Raw genomic sequence first — 23,082 nt, 5'->3', positions numbered from 1 at the left:
GCGACACCTTGGTACTGAGTGGCATCTAGCTACGGGCTCTGCTACTGCACTGGCGGAGGCACGTGCAGCTCCAGGAGTGAAGCAGACTCCAGTTGTCACACCTCTTCTGTCCAGTGGCTCGGGGGGCTCGGGGGCTTTGCCCAGCACAACCCCCCAGAGCCATCCAAGCCATCCCCAGCAAACTGGCACACTGTGCCCTACTCGCCACCCAGAGTCCAAGACAGGGTCCCTGCAGCCAGGACAGAGGGGATAAGGAAGGGGACATCAGCAGGGTCACTCCACCAGCACTCTAAGGTGCTGCAGCCTCTGCATGAGCGGCCAATGCTCCTCTCCAACAGCCCCAGCTCCCCTGGCTGGTTAACGGGTGTATCCACAGATGTATTTTTATTCCCCTCCCCTGAAATACAGCCTGGAAGCCCCATTCCATCCTGGACCTGTCAGCCCCTGGTTCATGCTTTCTCCTTGTCCTTGTATAAACACCCACTGCCCCACCTTGGCAAGTCTTCCAGCACTTTTTTTACTATGTCCTTCTCCATTAGTCACAGGAATTAGGGAAGACAGTTGGTATTTCATCATTAAACGTCTCACATCCAATAAATTGACCATTATTCTGCACTGATTAGCAGCTCCAGTTCCATAAGTTCAGAATAGTTATGGCTTTTTTCCCCTCCCCATCTTCAAGGAGTAGCACAGTTTCTCCTAAGATCTGTTATAATCAAAGGACTAGAGCTCTAGAAATGTCCTTTGCATACGCAGGAAGGTTTTTTTCCTGCTCTCCCTCTCTCAGAGTGAGCATCCTTTGAAACCCTGGCTCCCGACTCCACGATACTACCCCTATACCTGACCTGGTTTAATTTTAGTCTTGCCTGAATCTGCCACTAACTCATTTAGCTGCAGCACTGAGAGCTCTCTATGGAATTGGCCACAGGTCAGCTCACATACTTTCATTACGATTGCAGAGTCTACACGTATCCCGCAGCTCTGACCTGGCTCCTGGATGCTGGACACCTTCCCTTCCAGGGCTGCAAACTCCCTCTCCTCCATCCACCTGCCGTGATGGGAGGCAGGAGGCTGCACCACAGGCACAGCTCCTCTTCTCTCACAGCACAAATGTCAACATCAGAATTTGCATCATATCCACAACTTCACGGGCTGCATAGAAACCGAGTGGTGGATATAGCCTTTTGGGATGTTTCTAGCATTTCTGACATGGCAAATGATGTCCCGGAAAGAGGTGACCCAGCTGCCCAGTTATGGCCACGATGGGCCAAGCAAGACATAAGAGCATGAAAATTCCAATGAATATTCATTTAAAAACTTGCTCAAAGATTCCCAAGGTAAATGTGGCTCTGTATTAATTTCCCTCTGCACGCTGAGCACATTGTTATTGCAGAGAGAAAGCTGCACAGCCGGATAAAAATGGGTTTGAGGTTCTCTCACCAGAGCAGGAAGATTTAAAGACCCCCAGCATCCTGCTGCCCTGCACCTCTTCCACCACATGTACTGAGAGACCATCTTCCCCCCACCTGCAGCCAGGACTGGAGCAGCAGGTCCCACCAGCCTCAGAGAAGCAGCCAATTCCCTTTCAGTTTCCATTTTTCCAGAGGTATGGAAAAAGCCCACTCTGAAAATAGCCACATAAATACTCTCAATAGACATTGAATTCAACTAGTTTTGTTGACCTCAGAGGCAAGGCTCTAGCTGAGTCTCACAAGTCATGAAGAACATGGCAATGTAATTAGCCAACGAAGTCCAGAGCAGTGAATTCCAACAGGAAGCAGATCTTCACCAAACAGACCCAACCATTCAAGCTCCTCCTCCAATCCCAGCTCCTCCTTCACCAATTCTCTGGCTTTTCAGCACTGGAGGTCCCCTCTCCTCGCAGCAGACCCCAGTTTGTCCCACTCCATTGATACCCTTTCCATCCATTCCTATTCCTCACACCTTGCAGTTCTTCCTAGTTTCTAATTGGGATGATGACCACGTCTGTGGACGTGTTTGTCATCCAGCTCATCCTTCTGTCCACTCCATACCACGAGACCCACACCTATGGAGGCATTCATCACCCCTATGTGCTGCTCTGACACTAATGTCCTCTTGAGCTGTGTTGGATTGCCTGGGAGATAACGATTCTCATCTTTAACGGCTCCTCCAATATTTGTGACCAGCTCTGTTACTGGATCTCTCCCATACCAGGTCTCTAATTGCAGTGTGATGTGTTGGTTCAGCCGGCTGATCACCAATCACTCCGTCAGCCAAGCCCTCAAAGCAGCACCTAGGGACCAATTCACTTCAGTGACACCTCAGACAGCTCTGCACAGTTCCAGGAGCAGGGATGAGGATGGGAGGGAGGGGGTGGCGAGGACCAGGATGTGACCCCGCAGCCAACACAGCTCTCTGAAACTGCATCCCATTGCAAGGGCTCCAGAAGCAAGAAGAGGACACTAAGAACTGGAGCTGGGCAATTTTGGGAATAAGCAGACAAGCTTCAGAAAAGCAGGCAGCTTCTGCCTGCTATCAGGAAGTTTTGGATCTCTACCTCCTCTAGATCAGCCCTGGGCTCATCCCTTCCATGCTCAGGGTCAGCTGCAGCCTGGCTGCTTGGTCCTTCTTAATTCCCATAAATCAGAGCTCCCCACTTTTCATCTGTAACTTTGGGGAGCAGCACCCTGTGCCCCACAGGTTAAAGACACCTCATGTTATTTTGGATGGTGCTTGGGCTTCTCCATCCCATACCAGAGAGAAGGTGGCTACCCCACCTCTTCCCACATCCCACTGGCACCAGTATGAACCAGCACTGAAAAAACAATCCCCAGCCAGGAGGGGTGTGGGAAGGGCCAAAGCTGAGCTGCCCCCACCCTCCTCTCCACCCTGGTGAGGATGCTGCAGCTCCTTCCCTATTCCCCTCTGTGTTCAGTGGCTTGTTCTGCTGCAGGCTCAGAGGGTATTTCAGCCATCTCAGTGCTTCTAATCTCTTTGGGAACATTGCTGAGAAACACAATTTCAAGCCTCCCAAGATGTGACATGACTTGTAATTTGAGGCAGAGGTGAAAGCCTACCACCCAAGGGACAGAAAAATAAAGAGCCTGTGCTTGATTCTGCTCCCAGTCTTCCTTCCCATGACACTCCCCCTTTCCAACCTGAGCCACAAAACCTGGGGCTGGAGTCCCTGAGCAGCCCCCTCTGGAAGGAGGGGACCTCTGGCCTCATGTCCTTGCACCCACCACCCCAGGAGAGCAAGTCAGAGCCTGGGAAAGGACCTGGATGAGGAGTGAGAGGTGTGGGGCACAGGGGCTGCAGGCAGTGGGGAGGATGGAGGGCAGGGACAGAAGAGTGTCCTGGGCCACAGCAGTCAGCCCAGCCCACAGAAGCCAGGGAAGCCATTTCAGAGCAGCTTCTGCAAAGCAAGAGCCTGCAGTACAATCAGGAGTGCCATCTGCTGGCATCCAGCCCTGCTCCCCATCCCACCAGGATCCCCCTAAAACCAGTCGTGGTGCTGGTCCCCCAGAGCAGGATCCCTCTTCAGGGACCTAGGGAGCCTCAAACCCCATTGAACCCCAAAATCCTATCTGCTGATAGGCTCCAAACCCCACTTTTACCAAATCAGCTCCCACAGCTCCACTTCTATTATGCCTACCGAAAAAGAGCTGTAGGATCTGATCAATGCCCCAGCTCTCAGCCGTGGTCTCTGGCTAAGCAGCTTGCAGGAGCACTCCCCAAATAAGGCTGCCCCAGAGCAGGGGCTGCCCACACCAGCACCAGGTGGTGATGCTGGCACACACCACCCAGTTTCCCAGTGCTCCAGTGGGCAGTGCTGAAACAAGAGAAGAAATAATGCTGGCAATTAGTCTTGACATTTCTGGGGCCAATACAAGGGGGAGGCAGAGGAGGGGAAAACAAATCAGAGACATTAAATCTCGGCACGAGGCAAAGCCAGTTAAGCATCCCAAATTTCATTCTTTAAAAAAATAAAATATATCCATCATTGATTTTACTAGAGAACACAGGGATTTGCTTTGCCTCCTCAAGCCCTCTGTGAGGGTCAGCCTGGATGGGAAAGGCATGGAAGGGACAGAAGTGGGAAGGAGCTGACCATGCTGGTCCTAGTTTCACATCACAGAAGGAGATAACTACCTGTAAACTTTAAACTATCCTGTAAACTTTGATTCCCACTGCAGCATCCCAAGCAATGCTTTGTTCACAGCCTGGGTGTTACTTGGGAGATTCCTCCTCATTTGTCAATGTAGCAGCTCCCCAGCTTCTTGGCGGGGTGATGGTTTCATAATCATTTCCTATATGTTAACTTTAAATCCCAAATAATCCCACACGACTGGAGCCCATTCCAAGTGAGCAGCAAAATCCAATTTAGGATCCTATTCTCTCGGACTGTGTAACCAGAGCCTACTTCATGCAGGAACAAAAATCCAATTCAGCTTCTTTGCCTCTCAACAGCTGCCCCCATGAGACTCTTCCAGATGAAAAAAAAAAAAACAACTCACAAAGAAAAGCCAAATTCAGAGGTGAACCAAGCCAATCTGGGAAGGCTGGCACTTGGGGAAGGTGGCTGTGGGGCTGCAGGCAGCTCTACCTCCTGCATCCCTGCCCTGCTCCCAGAGCTCTTGCAGTATGTTCTCAACAAGCAGCTTCTCTCTCACACCACTCCCCAGCTCCACTCCCCATCCATCCCTGTACCCAACTCCATCCCATGCTAGGAACCATCTCCTCAGGCACTTTCTAGGTAACACTTCCCCCCATAATCCCTATTCCCAAAACAGTTTAGTCCTTTCAGTCCTCTACCATTCTTATTTAATTTCTATTAACACTTATTAACCACACAACATTCACAAGTCACTCCAGCACAGAATATTTAAAGATTCCCCAAATTTAGTGACTTACCCAGTGCCAGCCCTTCCATCTGAGGATGCTTCCCGTGCCCCAGGGCTGGAGCATTAAGGGTGGGGAGTCAGTGACAGCATCCTCAAAACCAGAATTTGAACAAGACACACTGAGCTTTCAATATGATTGAATTCCCAGTTTCCTGAATCCCCTTTTCAGGTTTCTCGATTGCATTTCAGCCACTTTCTTGCTAGAGCTGGCAGGAAATGGCTTTGTCATCCAAAAGATCTGTTGTCCTCGGGGAGTCACACTGCAAGGACACAGCGAGAGTCAGGAAGGGTTGCAAGGAAAGGATGGGAGTCAAACCCATCCCACCAGAAATCCTGACTGGATTCAGTCATCACAGCTTGCTTCATTTTTTGTCTTTAGACGTTGCACTGCAAACTCACATTTCCCAAGGAAAAAATATTTTGAACCAACTCTCCCACATTTTGGCCACTTACAAATCACTGGAATGGGACATTCTGGAGCACTTCTGAAAACCTGCTTTCAAACTGGGGAGATTTATCAAGCCCAACCTTCCCCACATGCTCTTTGTTTGACAAAGGAGCAGTTTCCAACAAACACAAACCAAGGCTACTCTGAAAATCTGTCCTCACAGCTGAGACCTGGCCTGCTCTCTTCTCCTTTCTTCCTGACTGGCTCCTGCCATACTCTTCCTCCTCTAACTTGAATTCTTCCTCTTGTGGTTAATCCTCCCAGGGTCTGGGTTGTCTGGAAATCATCTCCATTTAGCAGAGAACCTGATTTCTTGATCTTCTCTCCACACACACCCTGGCAGCCTTGGCTTTCACATGGAAGTCTTTTGGGATGTACCTGGCCCTTATGACAAGATAGAAAATAAAAATAATTATTATCTGTACAAGAATTAAATTTGATGTGCCTCCCTGAGAGTATGTGGAACGAGCAAAGGGAATTTTCATCCTTTTAAGGAGACAGCATGGGGAAAGGGATGCATGATTTTGCAGAAATGGGTCCAGTTCCTGAGCTGGGGTCTCTGATGGGGATAAGACAGGGTGGGAACGTGCATGGGGAGGGGGACCCCGGTGTGCCAGGGCAGCTGGAGAAATGGAGAGCAGGTAGGAATGGATGGAGTTGAGGGACACTAGCTGGAGAAGGCTGAAGAGGGGCTGAAGCCACCCCATGACTCAGGGATGGGGTTTCTTCTCCCACTCAAAACATTTTTGCCCCATTTTCTTCTCCAGCTAGTCAATCTTTCCTGGCTCTTGTCCCATTTCTATCTCCCTCTCTCCATCCACACTGGGACCCAGGCACACACCCAAGTGCACTCAGCCAGGGGTTTCACCAAGCAGCAGCAAAACATCAATTCAAAACACACAACAGAGGCCGGGTTTTCTTCAGGGAAACAGCTCTATTTGTGCCATGTCAGCAGATGACAGTTTTCCAGGGGCTTGACAGAGCTGCCAGTGGGCTGCAGGATCCCAGCAGGAGGAGAGCCTGAGCCTGGGTTGCTGAACTGCCACTCTGACATTTTTTATATGCCCAGAGACCAGCTCTCCCATCTCCCATGGGCACCACCTGTGGTTTCAGCGAGGATCCATGCACCCTTATGGGGTGCTCCAGTCCTGCCAGCACCTCCCCACACACAGCACATCTGTGGTTTCACCAGTATTTGAAGCCTGAAGAGGCTTAAGATGCCTCAGGAGTATTTTTCATGGGTAAATAGACCCTTTTGCCTCCATATCACTGGCTCAGCTCTAACCCAGGGTCAACAGAGTCATTGCCAGCTGATGAGTTCCTGCAGGAAACAAGGCATTGGTCTCAGTCTCATTACAAGGAGACATGTCCACATTGCAGCTGCTCCCGTCACACCACTGTTAACCAGCACCTTCTACTGAGGCAAGATTTCCTTTCCACCAAAACAAATCAAAGTACCCCCAGGTGGAGTATTTCTAGGAGCATCTTCTGCACTGCCTTGTGCCTTCATAGAAAAAAAGCCAGCAGCTGGTTCCTTCCCACCAGCACATGACCAGGATCCTCCACATCACCAGTTTCTACTGGGAATCAGCCCTGGCTGGTAGGACAGGGGATGTTCAGAGAAGCCCTGCCTGGTTTGGAAAGAAACTTATCTCCAGGACCTTCTCTGTGACTTTCTGCAGGTATTATATTCACAGGAAAATGTCACATGCTGGGCTGCACAGCTGGCCATCATCCCTCATTCCTGCCATCTAGAAACCTCTGCATGTCTTTGTAGACCAATACAGCTCCTGGAAACTCCAAAATTTCACCTTGCAGAAGGAAAAGCCTGTGATCTGAGCAGAAACCATCCTGCAACCATCTCTCTCTTGTGTTAGTGGAGTATGGACACAAGAGAGTCCCCACATGCTACTGAAGAGGCAGCTACTGCCCCAAAAGTCCCAGCTTTGACCCTGGATATATGGGGCTGGCCTCTCTACTGCAGGACTTGGGTCCTTCTACCACCAGTCCAGGTGTCCTATGTGGGCACTGCAGTGGAGAGGAGGAAGAGGAGGCAGAGAGGAGCCAGGAAAGAAGCCGCAGGTGAGGGGCAAGGTGAGGGTGGTGTTACAAAGGGGAAGAAGACAGAAACAGAGTGTGTCCTCAAGGACCCACCACAGCCAGCCTTGCTCAGTGGAGGAGGTGGCCCCACTCTGCCACACAGCCAAGGGGGACAGATCCTGCCAGAAATAAGGCCCTTGTTCCTGTGGTGATTAGTATTGCCTTGCAAATACAATCGTGTGCTACACGACGATTGTGACAGTGGTGGGCGAGCTGACAAGCAAGAGATTTTCCCGGCTGCCCCAAGCCCTTCCCAGCGGGGATGGAGCAGAGGAGAGCCCTGGCAGCAACCCTCCTCAGCCCTCGGTGACACAGCTCAGAGGCTCCAGCTGACAAGCAGGTTTAATTGAATATTTCTCTCTTTACGTTTCTCTTTCCAGCAAATAAAACCAGAGCAAGATAAAAATATATGATGCTTAAAGGGGACACTGCCAAGGAATTTTTATCCGTTTTAATTTGCATTTTACTCTTCATTTGTTTGCTGCACCGGGGTTGCAAAACAGCATTTTTTTAATTTTTATTCTCTTTCCTGTGTTTTGCCGTGTTTCCAGCTGGCAACCAGTGACTGAGGCCCCGTGTCCCGCTGCTGTCCCCTGGGCTGCTCCCACGCACACAGAGAGAGGTGCAGGTAACCCTGCAAACCACAACAGGGTGATGTGGTTTGTCTCACCTCGTGGCAAGCCTGAAGGCTTCATTTATACACTGGCTTCTGGAATTAACAACTGGATATGGAGGATATTAGCTTTTGGATAAAACCCCAATGCTTGAGAGCTCCCAGCTATTCTGCCCCGTAAATTTTGATAGAATTTCTTAGTCTCCGCCACATCAGGACTCAAAGGCAGAAATCCAAGGCTCTGGTTTCCTTCTCAGGACAAACAAATGCCAAGCTGGAAATAGTCTAGAATTCCCCACAACCTCTACTTAGAGCACCAGGACAAGACCAATTTCCCTCCTCCCTGCTCGAGCCCTGCTAATTTCCCCAGCCACAGTGATAAATGGCTGTGCCGGCAAAGTGACATCTTTCTAATCTGCTCCAAGACAGATGGTTTCCGCTGCCAGGAGAGAAATCCCCTGGTGAAGCCTGACTGGGAAACCACAGCACTGGAAGCTGGGGCAGTGGGAAAGGGAGGGGCCATCACATCTTCTTCTCTGCTTATTCATCCACACATTAGATGTGGATAAATGAGAGGTTTGGGGGCTTCAGGCACCATAAGCCAGGATGGAGCGATAGAGCACAAGCATCTCTGCCAGCTTGGTACACCTGGAGAAGCCACCACATTGCCAGGTAAAGAAGCCATCTCCATCTTTCTCTGAGAAACTGGATGGAGAACAGCAGGTGAAGCAGCAGCCAGGGCTTTCCAGGGTCAGGGCTTTGCGCTGCTGCTGTTCCAGTGTGTGCTCCTGGCAACCTGCAAACATGTGCTTGGGAGGGAAGGTCCTTGCAGATGCACACCTGCCCAGTCTGGTGACACCAGAAACAGACAACAAGGGGCAAAACAGTAGCAGGGAGGAAATACAGGAGGGGAAATACAGGAAATACAGCAGGGAGGAAATTTGGGAGGAAATACAGCACATGAGCCTTTTGTGTCCATCCAAACCCCTATTTTTGCTCTCATGTCTCATTTTTGGCTGGTCTTTCCTGGGAGAAGCTGCCCTCAATACCTGCTAGGTGGAGGAGTCATGAGGGCACCTGCATTAAGAATAGAGACAGGATGGACCCTGAGGGCTCTGAGTCTGTGTGTCACCCACACTGGGACACCCACCTCAGGGCCTGATAACAGGCTGGCCTCAGACCTGGCAGCCCGTCTCACCTGGCTCCATCCCAATTATTTCTCCCTCCCACAGTTTCTCCCCTTTTTTCTTGCAGTCACCTTAATTCCCCACTGAGTATCTTCTCTCCAGCAGACACAACAGCCCCAGCACTCACCCCTGAAGAAAGGATACCTCACCCCTCATCAGGATGCTGGCCCGGCTGGAATGGGCTGCAGGGCCATGCACTGTGCCATCAGGCCAATTCCCCCCTTTTCCCTTTGGTGCAGCCCCACATCCCCACCAGAACACACTCATCTGCAGGCACATGTCTGACCTCCAGCCTTCACTAGCACAGGCAGAGCCCCCTCCTGCACACCAGGACCCCCAAATCTAAACTACCCTCTAATTTCCCTCCTGGCTAATGCAGAGGTGGACCGGAGCCCAGGCATCCCCTGCTTGCTCCAGAGACAGAGCAACAGAGCATGAGGAGCTCTGGGCTTCCAGAGTCGCTCCCCAGAGCAGGCTAGAGCTGCGAGATCTCTTCCCATTCCCATTTTCCAGGGTGGGGTTGCTGCACGGTAGAAGCCCGGCAGCACGGAGGGTGCTCCAAGCCCTTCATCCACACCAGCTTAGAGGGAAGACCCTCCCAAATTAGCGCGGTTGCCACACCAGGAGCAGGGGGATCAGTCCCAAAGGTCAGCCCTCTGCTTAACCCTGGGAGAGACAACGGCCCGGGTTGTCAGCGGGGCCTGAACGGCCCCTGCCCATCCCAAACCCCACGGAGCATCCATACCCTCCGCTCCGGGAGCATCCCCGCGTCCCTCCCGTCCCCGGCCCGCCAGCGCGGAGCGCTGGTGCCACCTCCTGGGCTGCGGCCGCTGCCAGCGGCTCCCGAGCCCTTCCCGCACCCCTGCCCGCTGCAGGAGGGCCCCCACAGCCCCTGCGAGACCGGGGCATCACGAACACGTTTGGTGTCGCGTCCAGCCGAGCCGAGCTGCCCCAGGCACCCTCCCGCAGCAATAGTGCCTATGTCTTCCTTACCTTCCACCCTGCTCCCGGTGCACTGCCAACTCAAACTACCCAGAGCCTGCCATGGCCTGGGGCTGGTTGTAGTGGGCTTTAGGTGTAGCTTGGTGAAGAAGGATATTTGTTCAAGCGTACACTATGCTTGGGGCATGGAGTGACAGGACAAGGGGGAACGGCTTCAAACTGACAGGACAAGGTTAGATTGGATTTTAGAGAGAAATTCCTCCCTGTGAGGGTGGTAAGGCTGTGACACAGGCTGCCCAGAGAAGCTGTGACTGCCCCATGGAAGTCTCCAAAGTCAGGTTGGAACAGGGCTTGGAGAAGCCTGGTCTAGTGTAAGGTGCCCCCACCCATGGCAGGGAGTTGGATCTGTGTGACCCTTCCAACCCTGACCCTTCTATAATTTCACTATCACAAGGTCCCCAAGACCAAGCCCAGCTCTGCCAAAGCCCAAGTAGATCCCAAGACATCACTGGACACCCAAAATCAGCCTGAGCAGCCAGCTCAGATCACCGCTGCTCCCCTGGATGCTCCAAGCCCTCCCCACACCCTTAGAGAAGCCCTCATTCACTCAGTGAGGAACTCGCTCCTTGAAAATACATCAATCAATATTTATCTAGTGTTAAAAGCTGGTTCCTCTGTCTGACAAGCCCTGGAGAATCCAATGAGCCTGCTGGCTCCAAATCACAGCTCAGCTCCTCTACCAAAGCACCCTAAATCCAGGCTAAAAATAAATGGGCTATATTGATTGCCTTTTTAAAATTAATGCCAGGGAGTGATGTGTTCTGTGCTCAAGAGCAAAGGGTATTAGTCACAGGGAAGTACAGTCACAGCCCTCCAAACCCCCCTGATGTAAATAAAGCCCATCTCACACCAAACCCCACACACAAGGCCTGGGGAAGCAGCAGCAGAGCTGCAGGGTTGGTCCACAGGGGTTGTCCATGGTCCAGCACAGCTCCAAAGCCCCAGCACAGAGGTAACCCCCCAGCAGGTGACTTTTTGGGGACTTAAAAACCCCATCCGTGCACAGAGGCTGCATACGATGTGCCCAGGAGGGAACACCCCAAAGTAGTACCAAGTCAACAAAGAGGAGATGTTTACTCACCGTGTTGGGGACACATCCCCATCCCAATCCTAGTTCTCAGAGGTAAAGGGACTACTGCAAATTTAGTAAAAGGTGCAGCCCTTCTGCCCAAAACAAGCATCTGACCAGCACCACAGCTCTGTGCTGAAGGCACCTGAGCTTAAATGCAGCCGGGCAGGGGGTGGGGCTGGGTGGGGGGAGGCGGGGAGGGGTGGGTGAGAGCCCAGATGCAGCTTGTCAGGGCAATTAGCACTCAGGGCCACGAGCTGTTTGTCTCCTTAAATTGACAGCACCACAAATACCTGCCATAGAGACTGGTTCGTTCGTGGTTGCAGAGATTGAGGCAGGCTTGGGAGAACACGGGACTGTGCTTCTCCTGCCTAATGCAAAGGCAGGCAGCATCACCAGCTTTCCCCCAGCACCCCTGACTGTCCCCAAAATCCCCAGCTTCCTGCAGCAATCCCAGTTGCCCACAGCTCCCCCAACTTCCAGAAGCATCTCCAACTCCCCACAACATCCACTTCCTCCTTGAGCTCATCCCCAACAAACCTTGTGAGATCCCCCTCTACTCCCCTGGGGGAGCTCAGCATGTCTGCCCAGATGTTTTGAACCACAGACACAAAGTCCACATCACTTTTGCCCCACACACACAGGGGGAAAAGCCCTGCTCCTGGGGGAATGGGTGCCTGGCCAAGGCTGGGGACCTGCCACCCCAGGCCGGATCCACCCAGCATTTCAGACAGGTCAGATCTAAAGGCTTTGCTTTGTTTCCTTTTAAAATCCCTCCAGCACGTGGGAAGGCAGATGCTGAGAAGCTAAATCCCAGCAGCATTCATGAATGTGCTCTCTCCTGCCAGCACCGGATGGGATATTCCTTCCAGGCACTCGCAGCAAGCTCCAAGCACGCTTGCAGCTCTCCTCCCTCAAACAAACTCGCTTCCCCAGCTGCAGCCCCTCACAGCCAGCGGGACCCCCATCCTCGCTCTGTGGGTGGCCGACCCCCTCCTCTGCCAGCGGTGGGCAGCAGGGTGGGAGCCTGGGGCTGGCACACATCTCAGTCAGGGTGCAGGATGTGGTCTGGGGGGAAAAGCCAAGCAGAGGAGCTGAGCTCTACTGATTAAAGGGTGCACAGAGTGTCTCCATGGAAAAGGCTCCGGGCTTGGCCAGCCCACGCAGTGCTCAGATGCAGCAGACGAAGCGGGGTTCCCGTGAGAGATGGGGTGGCTGAGAGGTGTCCAAATGAGCAGGGTGCCCTGCACACACGGCAGGGCTCTAGGTGGAGGGCTGCAGCAGTGGAGCCCCTCAGCAGCCTCCACACCTCCCTCCTGACCGGCTACCCTGGAAACATATCCTAAATAAAGCTGGAATAGGATAAATAAATGCATCCGGAGGCCAGTGGGTCAGCCAGCACTGAGGAGAGCAGCCCTGCACCAGGAGGGATGGGGACCATGGCTGCATCAAAGAGCAGCCCTTGGGCTGTGAGGGAAGGAAAGAAATTAATTTTTCTTATTTTTTCTCCTCCCCAAAGCCCCCCAAAGCCCCCAGCCCCTCATGGTGGGCACTTAAGAAAGGGCGGGGGCAGCTCCTTGCTGCCTGCAAACGGAGCTGGGGCACTTTGGCACTGGCTCCCCACAGCTAAAGCTGCCTTTGGGGGAAGAGCAAGGGTTCCTACCCAGCAGCACTGGATTTGGTGCATAACCAGCCCTGCCCGGAGGGCGAAGGCACCGCTCTGTGCTGGCTCTGCCCCTCCACCACTCAGCCACATGTTGGCTGGGAAAGGGAAAAACAAATCCTCCTCTGCTGCCAGGGCCTGGCTGAGGAATGGGAAATGTGCTGGCCAGATGTGGGGCACGGGGCTGTGCTCAGGGCTCCAGCAAGGGGGGCAGCTGAAACCACCTGTGGCAGGAGCACCGGGGCTGCCATGGGGATGTTCCTCTGGATAACACATGAGGTTTCAGCCAGAGGCTGTGCTTTCCTCGTTGGAGGGTGGAAAAACAAGGATAATTTAAAAAGTTGTGGGGGTTTTCCTCTGTCCTCGCCGTGGTTGGTTTCCGATATTTTCCCACCAGCCTCCTGCCTATGGAGCCAGGAGCAGACCCTGAGCATCCCTGAGGTGGAGGATACTCAGGTTGCTTGGAACCATTTCGTTGCTCAAGCCGTACTTGCTGCCCTCATCCAAGCTGATGTTCCCCTGGCAAACAGTGGCTCATTCCCCATGCCCCAGTGAGCACAGCAGACCTGGGGTTGAGAGCCAGAAGCAAAGCCAGGGATGCCTGTTGGTGAGCTGGAGGTGGTTCTGGTGGGTTGGAGATGGTTCTAGTAGGTTGGACATGTGCACATGTTCAGCCCACCTGTTACCCATGAATTATGATGGAGACAGTAAAGATCAACCTCCACCCCAAAGGCCCAAGCCCTTCACCCCTTTGTTCCTCCATTAGCCCTTAAAAGGGCCAGGAGAGGGGAATGCTGAGGATAGACACAGAGAAAAGCCTCCTAGAGTCCTCAGCAGACCCCAAGATAAAGAGCAGGAAAGGAAATACTTGGCAAAATTGAATCTGTACGAATCAGCCAGCCTAACTAATATTTAACCCCCAGACAAAACAGAATTAGCTAATGAACTTACCAAGCCCCTGGTAATTACTCAGGAAAAGTTACTGAAAAAACAGCACATCCCAGGTTTATTTAATGTCTTTATTAATGATCTGAAAGCAAGAGTAAACAACAAATTAATTATGTTTGCAGATGACTGTAAGCTGGAAGGTGTTGTAATGCTGCCAAAGACGGCAAAGTCACACTGAGGGCCCTAAAGGGGTTAGAAACAACCCGGGAGGAAAGAAGCTGCATGTAATCCATCAGCAAAAGATGGCACAGGGCAAGGGGAAAAGGACTTGAAATCCACACATCCAGGTGGAAGGAGGGGTGTGCTGCACAAGAGCCAAGGAGGACGGGAGCACCTTTGGAGGGGGATGGAAAGATGGGATATGAGCCAGGAGACCTCTGAAACCTGGCAAGAAGCGGGGAGCCAGGCTGGTGGGATGCTGCGTCTCCAAAGGGTTGTGACCTTGTCCCGAACACGTGTGGAATCAGCTTTGCACCACAAGGAGAAGCTGGAAAGCTCTTTCTCCAGTGTTGTGCTAACACAGTTGGAGTGTTATGAACCCTGAAGGCCGAGAGTCATCCTGATTGCCAGCTGAGAGAGGTGCGAGGTTGGGAGAGCCACTTTGGGACTACGGCAGGGATGGGTAACCGTGGCTTTGGGATCGAGCCACTTATCTGGGTCTGTGTAGACAGCAGGAGCTAGCTTTCCTCCCAAAAAGTGCCTGGTGCCAGAAGTTTTCTGGACGCACTACTTCACCCGGAGCAGGCGGTGCCTCCAGAGCCGCCCCTCGCACCCTACGTGGGGCTCCTTCCCTGCTCCTCCCACTCCTCGCCCCGACACGAACAAGGCGCCTTTCAGGAGCGGGTGGGTGGGTGGCGAGGGCCTTTAGCCCTTTAAGAGAGAAATCTGACGTTGTAATCTGAGCGAACTTCTCCTTTCTGACAGGCGGGAGAAGTTACAGGTCCCTCCCTCGCTCCGCTTTATTAAATATAGTAGTAGCAGCAGCCCTCGCCTGGAAGCAGGCAGCGGCGGAGGCTGTGCTGTCCCGTCCCGGAGCCCTCGCCGCTGCTCCAGCCCCGCGGGATACCATGGGTGCCCGAGGTGGCATCTCCACGCTGCTGCTGCTGCTGCTGCTGGCCGGCTACTCCCAGCCCCTGAGAGCGGGACTCCCGGCCGGAGGTAAGCGCCGTCCATCCCACCAGCCCACCCGAGGGATGGAGCGGTGGGAAACCCTGGGGGATACGGCTCCTGGGAGGGCTGGGGAACGAGAGGGGCGTGGTGTGGACACCCATGGGTGTCCCTCCTGTCGCCAAGCTGGCAGAAGCAGCTTGCCTGTCTTGGGGCACGGTGTCCGGGGAAAGCCAAGAGCGGGAACGGGGCTGCTCGCCCACCGTGGCTCTCGGGGTGCTGGTGCCTCTGTGTCCCTTCCCGAGGGGACACGCGGATGTGCTGCTGTGTGCTGTGGGGCTGGAGGGAGCCACAGGGCTCTGGTTGGCGCCACGGGCAGCCGGTGGGAGAAAGGCACCGCCCCTGCTCCGCCAAGCCCCGCGTCGTGGGGAGGGAGCACACCAGCCCTCCCTGCCGTGCTTGGCCTTGCCACCGTAGCTGTCTGCGAGGGCAACCCCTCTTCATCCCAGGAGCAGGGGTTTGGTGGGAAGAAGGGAGATGGAGCATTTGCCAGTGTGTGTGACCTCCTGGCTCTGCTCTGTCCATCTGTCCTGTGCACTGGGGTGGCTGGAGGTGTGGAGTAAAGGTTGAGGGGCTCATCTCTCCCACCAGCAGAGCCCCAGAGGTGTGCGGGATCACCCCTGGAGCAACAGGGCACTGTTGAGAGCCAGCTGGGGATGAGGGTCACCCCCCTGGTGCCACAGGGCAGGCTGACCCCGGGGACCTGGTAGGACAGGGGACACTGGCTGCTGCATGGGGTCAGAGCCAGGCAGAGGGGTTACTTCAGGACAGAGTGGTTGGGATTTACATCCAGTTTTCCAAAAGAAGCAACCAGGTTTGCCCATCCGGTTCTTGGCATGGCTGTGTGCCCTGCCTCAGCATCCTGACAGCCATCCCACAGCTCTGGTCCCTCCCTGCTCCCTCCCCTGCTCCAGGATGCTCAGAGCTGCTACTATCTGAGCCTCGGTGGGCTCTGCAGGTCTGGACAGGGGTCTCATCCTGCTGGGATGGGTCTGTGCCTTAGCCTGACCTTCCAAGCTGTGCCTGGGATATCTGACTGATGCACTGTGTCGGCAGCACCAGCAGCTTCAAAAGTGAAGGGAATTTAAAAAGCACTTTTATTTCCCTAACTCCCCCCAAAAATACTATATCATCTCACCGAGCAGTTTCTCCTCCCCAAAGCTCCCTCCGGGTACCAGGGCTCTGATCATCAGGCAAGAGCTTGCTCCAAGCAGTTCTCAAAGAATTACTGGCCACCTCTAGACTTTTGCTCCTGACCATCTTTTGCATCCCAGCCTGTGTCAGTGCAAGGAGGAGGAGGAGGATGATCCCAGAGCCCAGCCTTGTGGCCCTCAGCACCTGCAAGGTCCCTGTACGTCCCTTGATGTCCCTCTTCCCTCCCAGTGAGCAGGTGGCCACTGGGACATGCTCCTCTCCTTACCTCAGGCTTTGTTCCTTCTATTTTTTTCCGTGTACCAAAATAGGAGGGTGCCTGGGAAACTGAGTGGAAAAAAATCCCTTTTGTTAATGCACAGAGTGGTCTCCTTCCCAGCCCTGACCTTTCCATCCTGGGCAGGGGTTTTCCCACGTGGAACCGTTGCTTGCCTGGTGTCCAGGATGGGTCCCAGGGATACCCTAGCACTCCTGAACTCTTTCACGGTGAATGGGCTGGAGCAACCCTAAAAAAGAGGACATGGCCTTCACTGGCACACACCAACCCCCCCCAGGCTCCCCACAGGTAACACTACCCATGGCTGGGACACAGCTCCAGGGATCAACGGGCATCTGCCTGGCACAGACGTGTGGGGCTGGGGAAGAAAAGGGGTTTTACACCCATTTTCCAATGCCAGGGACTATTTCTGCACTGGACTGAAACAGATGTGCCAGCTGTGACTCTGGGTCTGGGCACCAGCTTCCTGCAAGCCCCATCCACTTGAGAACATCCCTGATGAGACCAGCAGCACTCATTCCAGGTGTTCCCACGGGGTGCCCACAGTGGGATATCCCTCTGTCTCCATCAGGGAGAGCCACAAGTTTGCCAGGCAAGGTGCTGGGGACAGACTGGTTTTGGGGGGTGAAACCTGTGTTTTGCATTCCCTCCAAGCCCAGGTTCAGAGACCCAGAGCTTCCTGCCCAGCCCAGAATGGGAAAAGTCTTCATGAACTTCATCAGATACAGGATTATATATAAAAAAAGGAAAACACTCATAAAACTTACCCTGTTGACATCAGAGTGTAAAGCTTTAGTAAACTGTTTTTAGACAGCCTGGCTCCCCTCTGGTTCCCAGCGAAACCACCCGCAGGCTGTCCTCCCCCTTCCCCTAAATCCCTCTTACTGGGCGTTTGGAACGAGGAGAGACGAGAGAATTGGATGTGTAGGCTCCCCGTGAGCAGCGTTCACCCCAAGATTTCATCAAGTTGGCGCCAAAAATGTGACCTCCCCCAAAGCTTGGGTGGACCTCCAGAAGTGGTGATGGGGGTCCTGGGGAGGCAAGTGGGACACTGGCTTGTCCAGGGTACCTGCCTATGGACAGGGAGCAGTGTCTTGCCTGGGGTACCCATCCAGGACCCCTCCTGCCTTCTCCAGGTTTATCAGCTCCTCCTCAGCTCTTCCTACCTCCACTTTTGGAAATCTGATTGATTTAGTCAAACTTTCTTTTTTATGATCGCACCACATGTTTTAAGGTCATAGCTCAAAGCAGCTGGAAAAGCTTCCAGCTGATGGGAAAGAACAGGAAAAATGCTGAAAAGGGGGGAGAATGGTAAACTGGTATCGTGGGAATCAGGGAGGAATATTCTTGTCTCACCCTTATATTTAGCAACAGAGGGCTGCGGGCAAATATATAATATGCACATTCCTGTAGGATCGAAGGACAGGGTTAAGCTCACCCCGAGGAGCTCACGTCAGTTTGAAAGCTGGACAGGAACAGGGCTGGAGAGGAGGGAGGCTAACAGTCTGTGTGCCTAAAAAAAGCTCAAAGCACAGACTGTTCACAACAGGCATTGGCCCAGCCCAGTCTCGGCTCCCCGGGGCTGCTTCCTTGGCCCTTTCCAGGTGCCAGGCTCTGACTTGTCTCCTTTTTGGGAAGCCAGCTTCCCCGAGCATCAGCATCACCCCCAGCCTTCAGCTGGGAAACTCCCAGAAACTCCTTATTCATATCTGTACAATTCCCAGGCCTCGCCTGGGCGTCCCAAGCCTGGTTTGCCACCAACCCCTTCACCATATCCTATCTCCAAACCTCCTGGAGACATGGAGCAAGGAGGGTGCCCATCGAAGCATCCTCATTCCCAAATCAGCCCTTCCCTGAGGTGTCTCCATCATGCCCAGTGCTTGGTTGGACGTTGCCATGCTGCACAGGGGTGGGGTACCCCTCAGAGTTTTTCTGGAGTAAATAGAACGGAAAAAGGGAACTCAAGTTTTTATGTTATATTGACCAATATAGCAAAATATTGTTATATATTGTTCTATGAGAATATTTTTATATTATTTATACTGATAGAATATTAATATATTCTATAAAGTATATTCTAAATATATAAAGTCAGAGAACTCACTTTGCTCTTTCACAAAGCCTTTGCAAAGCAGAGTGAGGGCAGCTTTGAATTCTGCAAAGCCAGGCTTAAATCCAGAGGAGCGGGACTATGGTGGCTCTTTCCAACCCCAGGATGTGGAGGATGCAGGTTTGCCTTGCTGTTGCTCATCCTCAGGACAGACCAAACAGGGCCTCCCAACGGCATCGGGGTGGGATGGGAGATGTTTATGCCCCAAGCTGTGGATCCACGAGGCTGATAAATTCTCATTTTCCATCCTTCCTCCTCGGGGTGTGTCACCCATTGTGCCCGTTGTGCATCGCTCCAGGCAATACCTCTGGGTGCACTTGGCTGCCTGACAGCCGGACAGACAGCCGGTGGCACATGGAAAGCATCCCAGGGAAGGGATGCCAAAAGTTGCTATGAGTGGAGAAAGTCATGGGGCAGACAGCATGGTTTGGAGGTGGCCAAGCCCACCACGTGTCTCCCAGACAAGGAGAGCAAAGCAATATTCATCCATCAGCGTGACTCACTGGCTGTGGAAGGAGCTGTTGTAAGCTGTGAGTCAGCTCGGGATGGCCCTGTGAATCCTTGCTGCTTCTTTTGCCCAAATCTTGGCTTTCTGGTAGTTGTTTTTCCTCTTTGCTGCAAGCAGGCAAGGGAGGGGGGTCTGGAGTCACCAACTGCTTGTGATGCCATCCCCAGCCATGTTAAAGGATGCTCCCCATCCGTTTTCATGCCATAACCCCTGCGCAGTGCTGCCCAGTGCCGTGGCAGAAACAGCAGGGGTCAGGAGGAATTTCCCATTCTCTTTCCCAGCCTCCATCTGGGCTTCAGCAGGGCTTCAAAGTTTTCAGCATCCCATCCCACAGAAATTTTTGAGCCCACCAGGGTCATTTCCTCTGGGAGCTGGGGAGAAGAGAGGGAAGTCTTGGAACCGAGGTAGATGTGGCTGAGAAAAGCCTCCTGTCCTGCCCTGCAGCCCTGGGAGGGGATGTGAGCACCCGCTTCCACACCCCCACAGCCCCCGCGCCAGCCATGTGTTCCCCCTGCGCTAGAAATAGAGCAGGCATTTATTTTCTCTATAAACATCACCCTGCCGGGTGTTTCTCATAGATGGAAAAGTCAGGGGATAACAGGAGTGGGGAGGGGAAGGCAGGGCAGGGAGGGGGATCTCTGAAAGGATGGGGAGAGGAGAGGGAGAGGAGAGGGGAGATTTCAGCTCTAGAAAGAAAATACTCATTTTCTTTGCAGACAGTTTAGCACATCAACCCCAGGTGAGCAGAAAATATCCTCTCTTTCTCCTTTCACACTGGAAGCCCCCCTCCCTGTCTGTGGGAGACCCTTTTCTCTGCCCCTCACAGCACCCAGCATCACCAAAAGCCAATCCCGGCCATAGCCCTTGTAGCCCCATGGGGTGCAGAGTTCTGTGGGTGCTGTGGGTTCTGTGGGTGCTGTGGCTGCTGCCCTACCAGCACAACTAAAGACAGATCACCCCGATTTACACATTTTACACCCCAACTGCACATTTTAACATCCCTATCCCTGAGCACTGGATGCTGCAGTTAAGGCCAGCAGGTAGCTCCCAGCAGAGCTTCAGCACCCCCACTCTTGCCCATCCTTCCCCCACAATTTTGGCCGATAACTCCCCCCATCTTGGCACGTCAGGAGCCGTTTGACACCAGTGAGGCTGGGAAACATCAGAGCCCGGGCGCCAGGAGACGTGCTCCTCTCTAGCAGCAGCCGCTGAGCTGTTTGTTGACAGCAGGAGAGGATCACTCCGGTAACGACCGGCTATTCCAGGGATGTCTGTGAGCATCCCCTGGCCAAGCTCCGCCAATCCCCCCCGCCAGCTCCTGGGAAGGCTCTTTCCCCTCGCTGGGGCTGGGGATGGGCCTAGGAACAAGCACAGTTGTGCAGGCAGGGGTGGGATTCAGGGATCCACAGGTGGGATCTGCACCCAGGGTGCTTCACTCCCCAGTAACCAAACCTCAAGCACAGGCTTTCCCCAAGATCCCCCTGCTCCTCCAGCACTGGACTGGTTAGAATTGTCCCCTCGTATGCCACCACATGCCCTCCTGAAGCTCTGCAAGCCCTTCCCTCACTGACTGGGAAGCAGATGAGGTAGCAAAAGCTATAGGAGTGGTGCCAGGATGTGCAGGGTGGAGCTGGAAAACCTGCCAGCCAGTGAGGCAGGGGGAGAGGGCTTGGGAGAGAGAAAAGGAAAGAAAAAATAGAACAAAACCCGGCTTGAGATGGTTTGGAAACCATGTCCTCTGGGGTTGATACAATATTTCCAGGCCAACTTCTCCTGGCAGCAGGAGCCTGAGTGAGACTGAGTCACGCTGCAGGGGACGGCACAAAAGTCCCATTGAGCCTCCCGCTTCCCCAAATCCTCCCACTTTCTCCCCCCGCTTCGCTTCCCAGGGCAAACACTCCAAACACTGCTTCCAGCTCGGGCTTATTCCTTAAGTCCCTCTGGAGCCATTAAGCCACACATCATTAAAAGCTCTTCATCCCTGCTCCTGCTCACACCAGGCTTTGGGGGTGCATCCCCCCAGCTCTTCCCAAAAGCACTGTGACCTTTGTGGGGGGTTGTAGACTGGCTCCCAGCTCCTTGTCCTCCCCTCCACGGCTCTGCATCTGGCCGAGCAGGAGAGCTCAGGAAATACCATCAGCTTTAGGGCTGCTTGAATCATCGTAAAACCACGCTGGATAAGTGATGGAGCTCCAGAGCCAAGCCTCCTGGACCCCGCTTTACAGCCTCCAGCTATCACAGCTCCTAGTCCTGCTCTGTGAGGATGGGGAAAGCAGGCAGGAGCAGGCACAGGCACCGCGCAGGGGGCTGGGGGCTGGCAGGACACAGGAGGCAGGACACAGCCAGCCCCCTCCCAGGCAGCGCAGAATTAGCAGGGGGCGTGTTTTGATGTTTTCCCCTGACCCCGAAGTCTGTAAAAAGGGGCTGTAAAAAGGCTGGTTTTTTCCCTGAAGCTGTCAAGCAGGAGGCAGGGGAAGGCGAGCAGAGAGCAGCTGGCAGAGGAACTGGGAAAGTAACTGAATGAATAAACACAGGAGAGAGATTCAAAGCAGCACGGTGCAGCCAGAGGTAGAGGCCAGCTGGGTGGGATGGGGGCAAAGCAGAGTACCCCAGCCCAGGACTCTCTTCCTGCACCCAAAACAAGGGTGATGGTCGGCAGCCCCGTCAGGGTAATTGCCCATGGCTTTGCTGGCGGTTTCTTGGGTGCTGCTTTCCAGCAATCTCTGCTGGCCAGCACTCCTGGAAAGCACCAGCCCCAGCCCCCAGGAGCCCTGCTGCGAGGGAGGGCCAGGTGGAGGGTGGGAGGAAAGAACCAGAGCACTCATTCCCATAGTCGGGGTTGGAAAAACACACAGAGCCCTGGCTCAGTCAGAGCAGCAATCACTGTCTGGAGTCACTGGGAGTGGGGATGAAAAGTCCTCCTCTGCTGAAAGCTATCACAGCAGGGATGTATCCATGCCCATGACACCCTCTCCTGTAAATCTCAAGGCAGGAAAGCGGGGAGAGGCTTTCCTGGGGCAGACAGGAGGGGACCGTGGTGTGTCCACAAGGTCCCCATTGGGTCTGAATGCCATTGCTGCAGACCAAGTCCAGCTCATCTCCATTGCACTGGGATTTCCTCACTGTGGAGACCTGGATCAGTGCTGAGCTCGGGTCTGAGGGCATCTCTGAAGGCAGAAGCTCTCCAGTTGTCCCCCCAGCACCCCCTCCCCCGAGCAAAGCCCCAGCCAAAGCTGAGGGCCGCTGTGTTTGCCTTTGCCTCCTTGCAGGCTGCTCATTTCCTCCCCCGGCCATAAATAAAACCACACTGTAAAATGGAGGGAATGTGGAACATAATGAAGCCTTTCTCCAAAAGCCCATCAGATTCCTTCCTCTCCTGGCCCCTCCACCCTGCATGGGGATGGGGGCACAGCCCAGCCCCAGCCCTTGGGGGGCTGCAGGTCTCATTGGGCACTGCAGACCAGGTTGGGGACAAGGGAGCTTGAGCCCTGGGACCACCCACGGCGCCGGCAGGAGGGCTGGTTCTGCCCACCCTGCCTGTGCTTGGAGTGGGACGGGAGCCTCATACACACACTGTGGTGGGAACAGGAGCGGTTCAAGCTGCTGAGCAGCATCACCAGGGCTGGGCAGCTGCCCCCAGGAGCCTCCGGTGTTTGCATCCTGCTGAGCCCCTCCCGTGCTGACATCCCCCCTGGATCCTTCCACTGTTTGCATACCCCCTGAACCCCTCTGGTGTTCGCACCCACCCTGAACCTCTCTGGTGTTCATATCCCCCCAGCCCGTCCAGAGTTTGCATCCCCTCTGAATCCTTCCAGTGTTTGTATTCCCCTGAGCCCCTTTGGTGTTTGCATCCTCCTGAACCCCTTCGGTGCTCACATCCCCCCAGCCCCTCTGGTGTTTGTATACCCCTGAACACCCCTCAGGTATTCACATCCCCCCAGCCCCTCCAATG

General features: G+C 53.9%; 1 protein-coding gene across 1 annotated transcript in view; it reads left to right on the top strand.

Annotated features, from left to right (window-relative positions):
* Positions 1-14,983: 14,983 nt before the first annotated feature.
* Positions 14,984-23,082, top strand: part of CSPG4 (chondroitin sulfate proteoglycan 4) — a 26,496-nt gene continuing 18,397 nt past the window's right edge. Inside the window, exon 1 of the mRNA XM_027697989.1 lies at positions 14,984-15,074. Coding sequence (XP_027553790.1) covers positions 14,984-15,074 — 91 coding nt within the window. The remainder of the gene's footprint in view (positions 15,075-23,082) is intronic.

The sequence above is a fragment of the Neopelma chrysocephalum genome, unplaced genomic scaffold, assembly GCF_003984885.1.
Source record: "Neopelma chrysocephalum unplaced genomic scaffold, ASM398488v2 Primary Assembly neopelma1_124, whole genome shotgun sequence".
Lineage (NCBI taxonomy): Eukaryota > Metazoa > Chordata > Aves > Passeriformes > Pipridae > Neopelma > Neopelma chrysocephalum.
The sequence above is the reverse complement of the archived record's forward strand: the minus strand, read 5'-3'. Positions and strand labels throughout refer to the sequence as shown.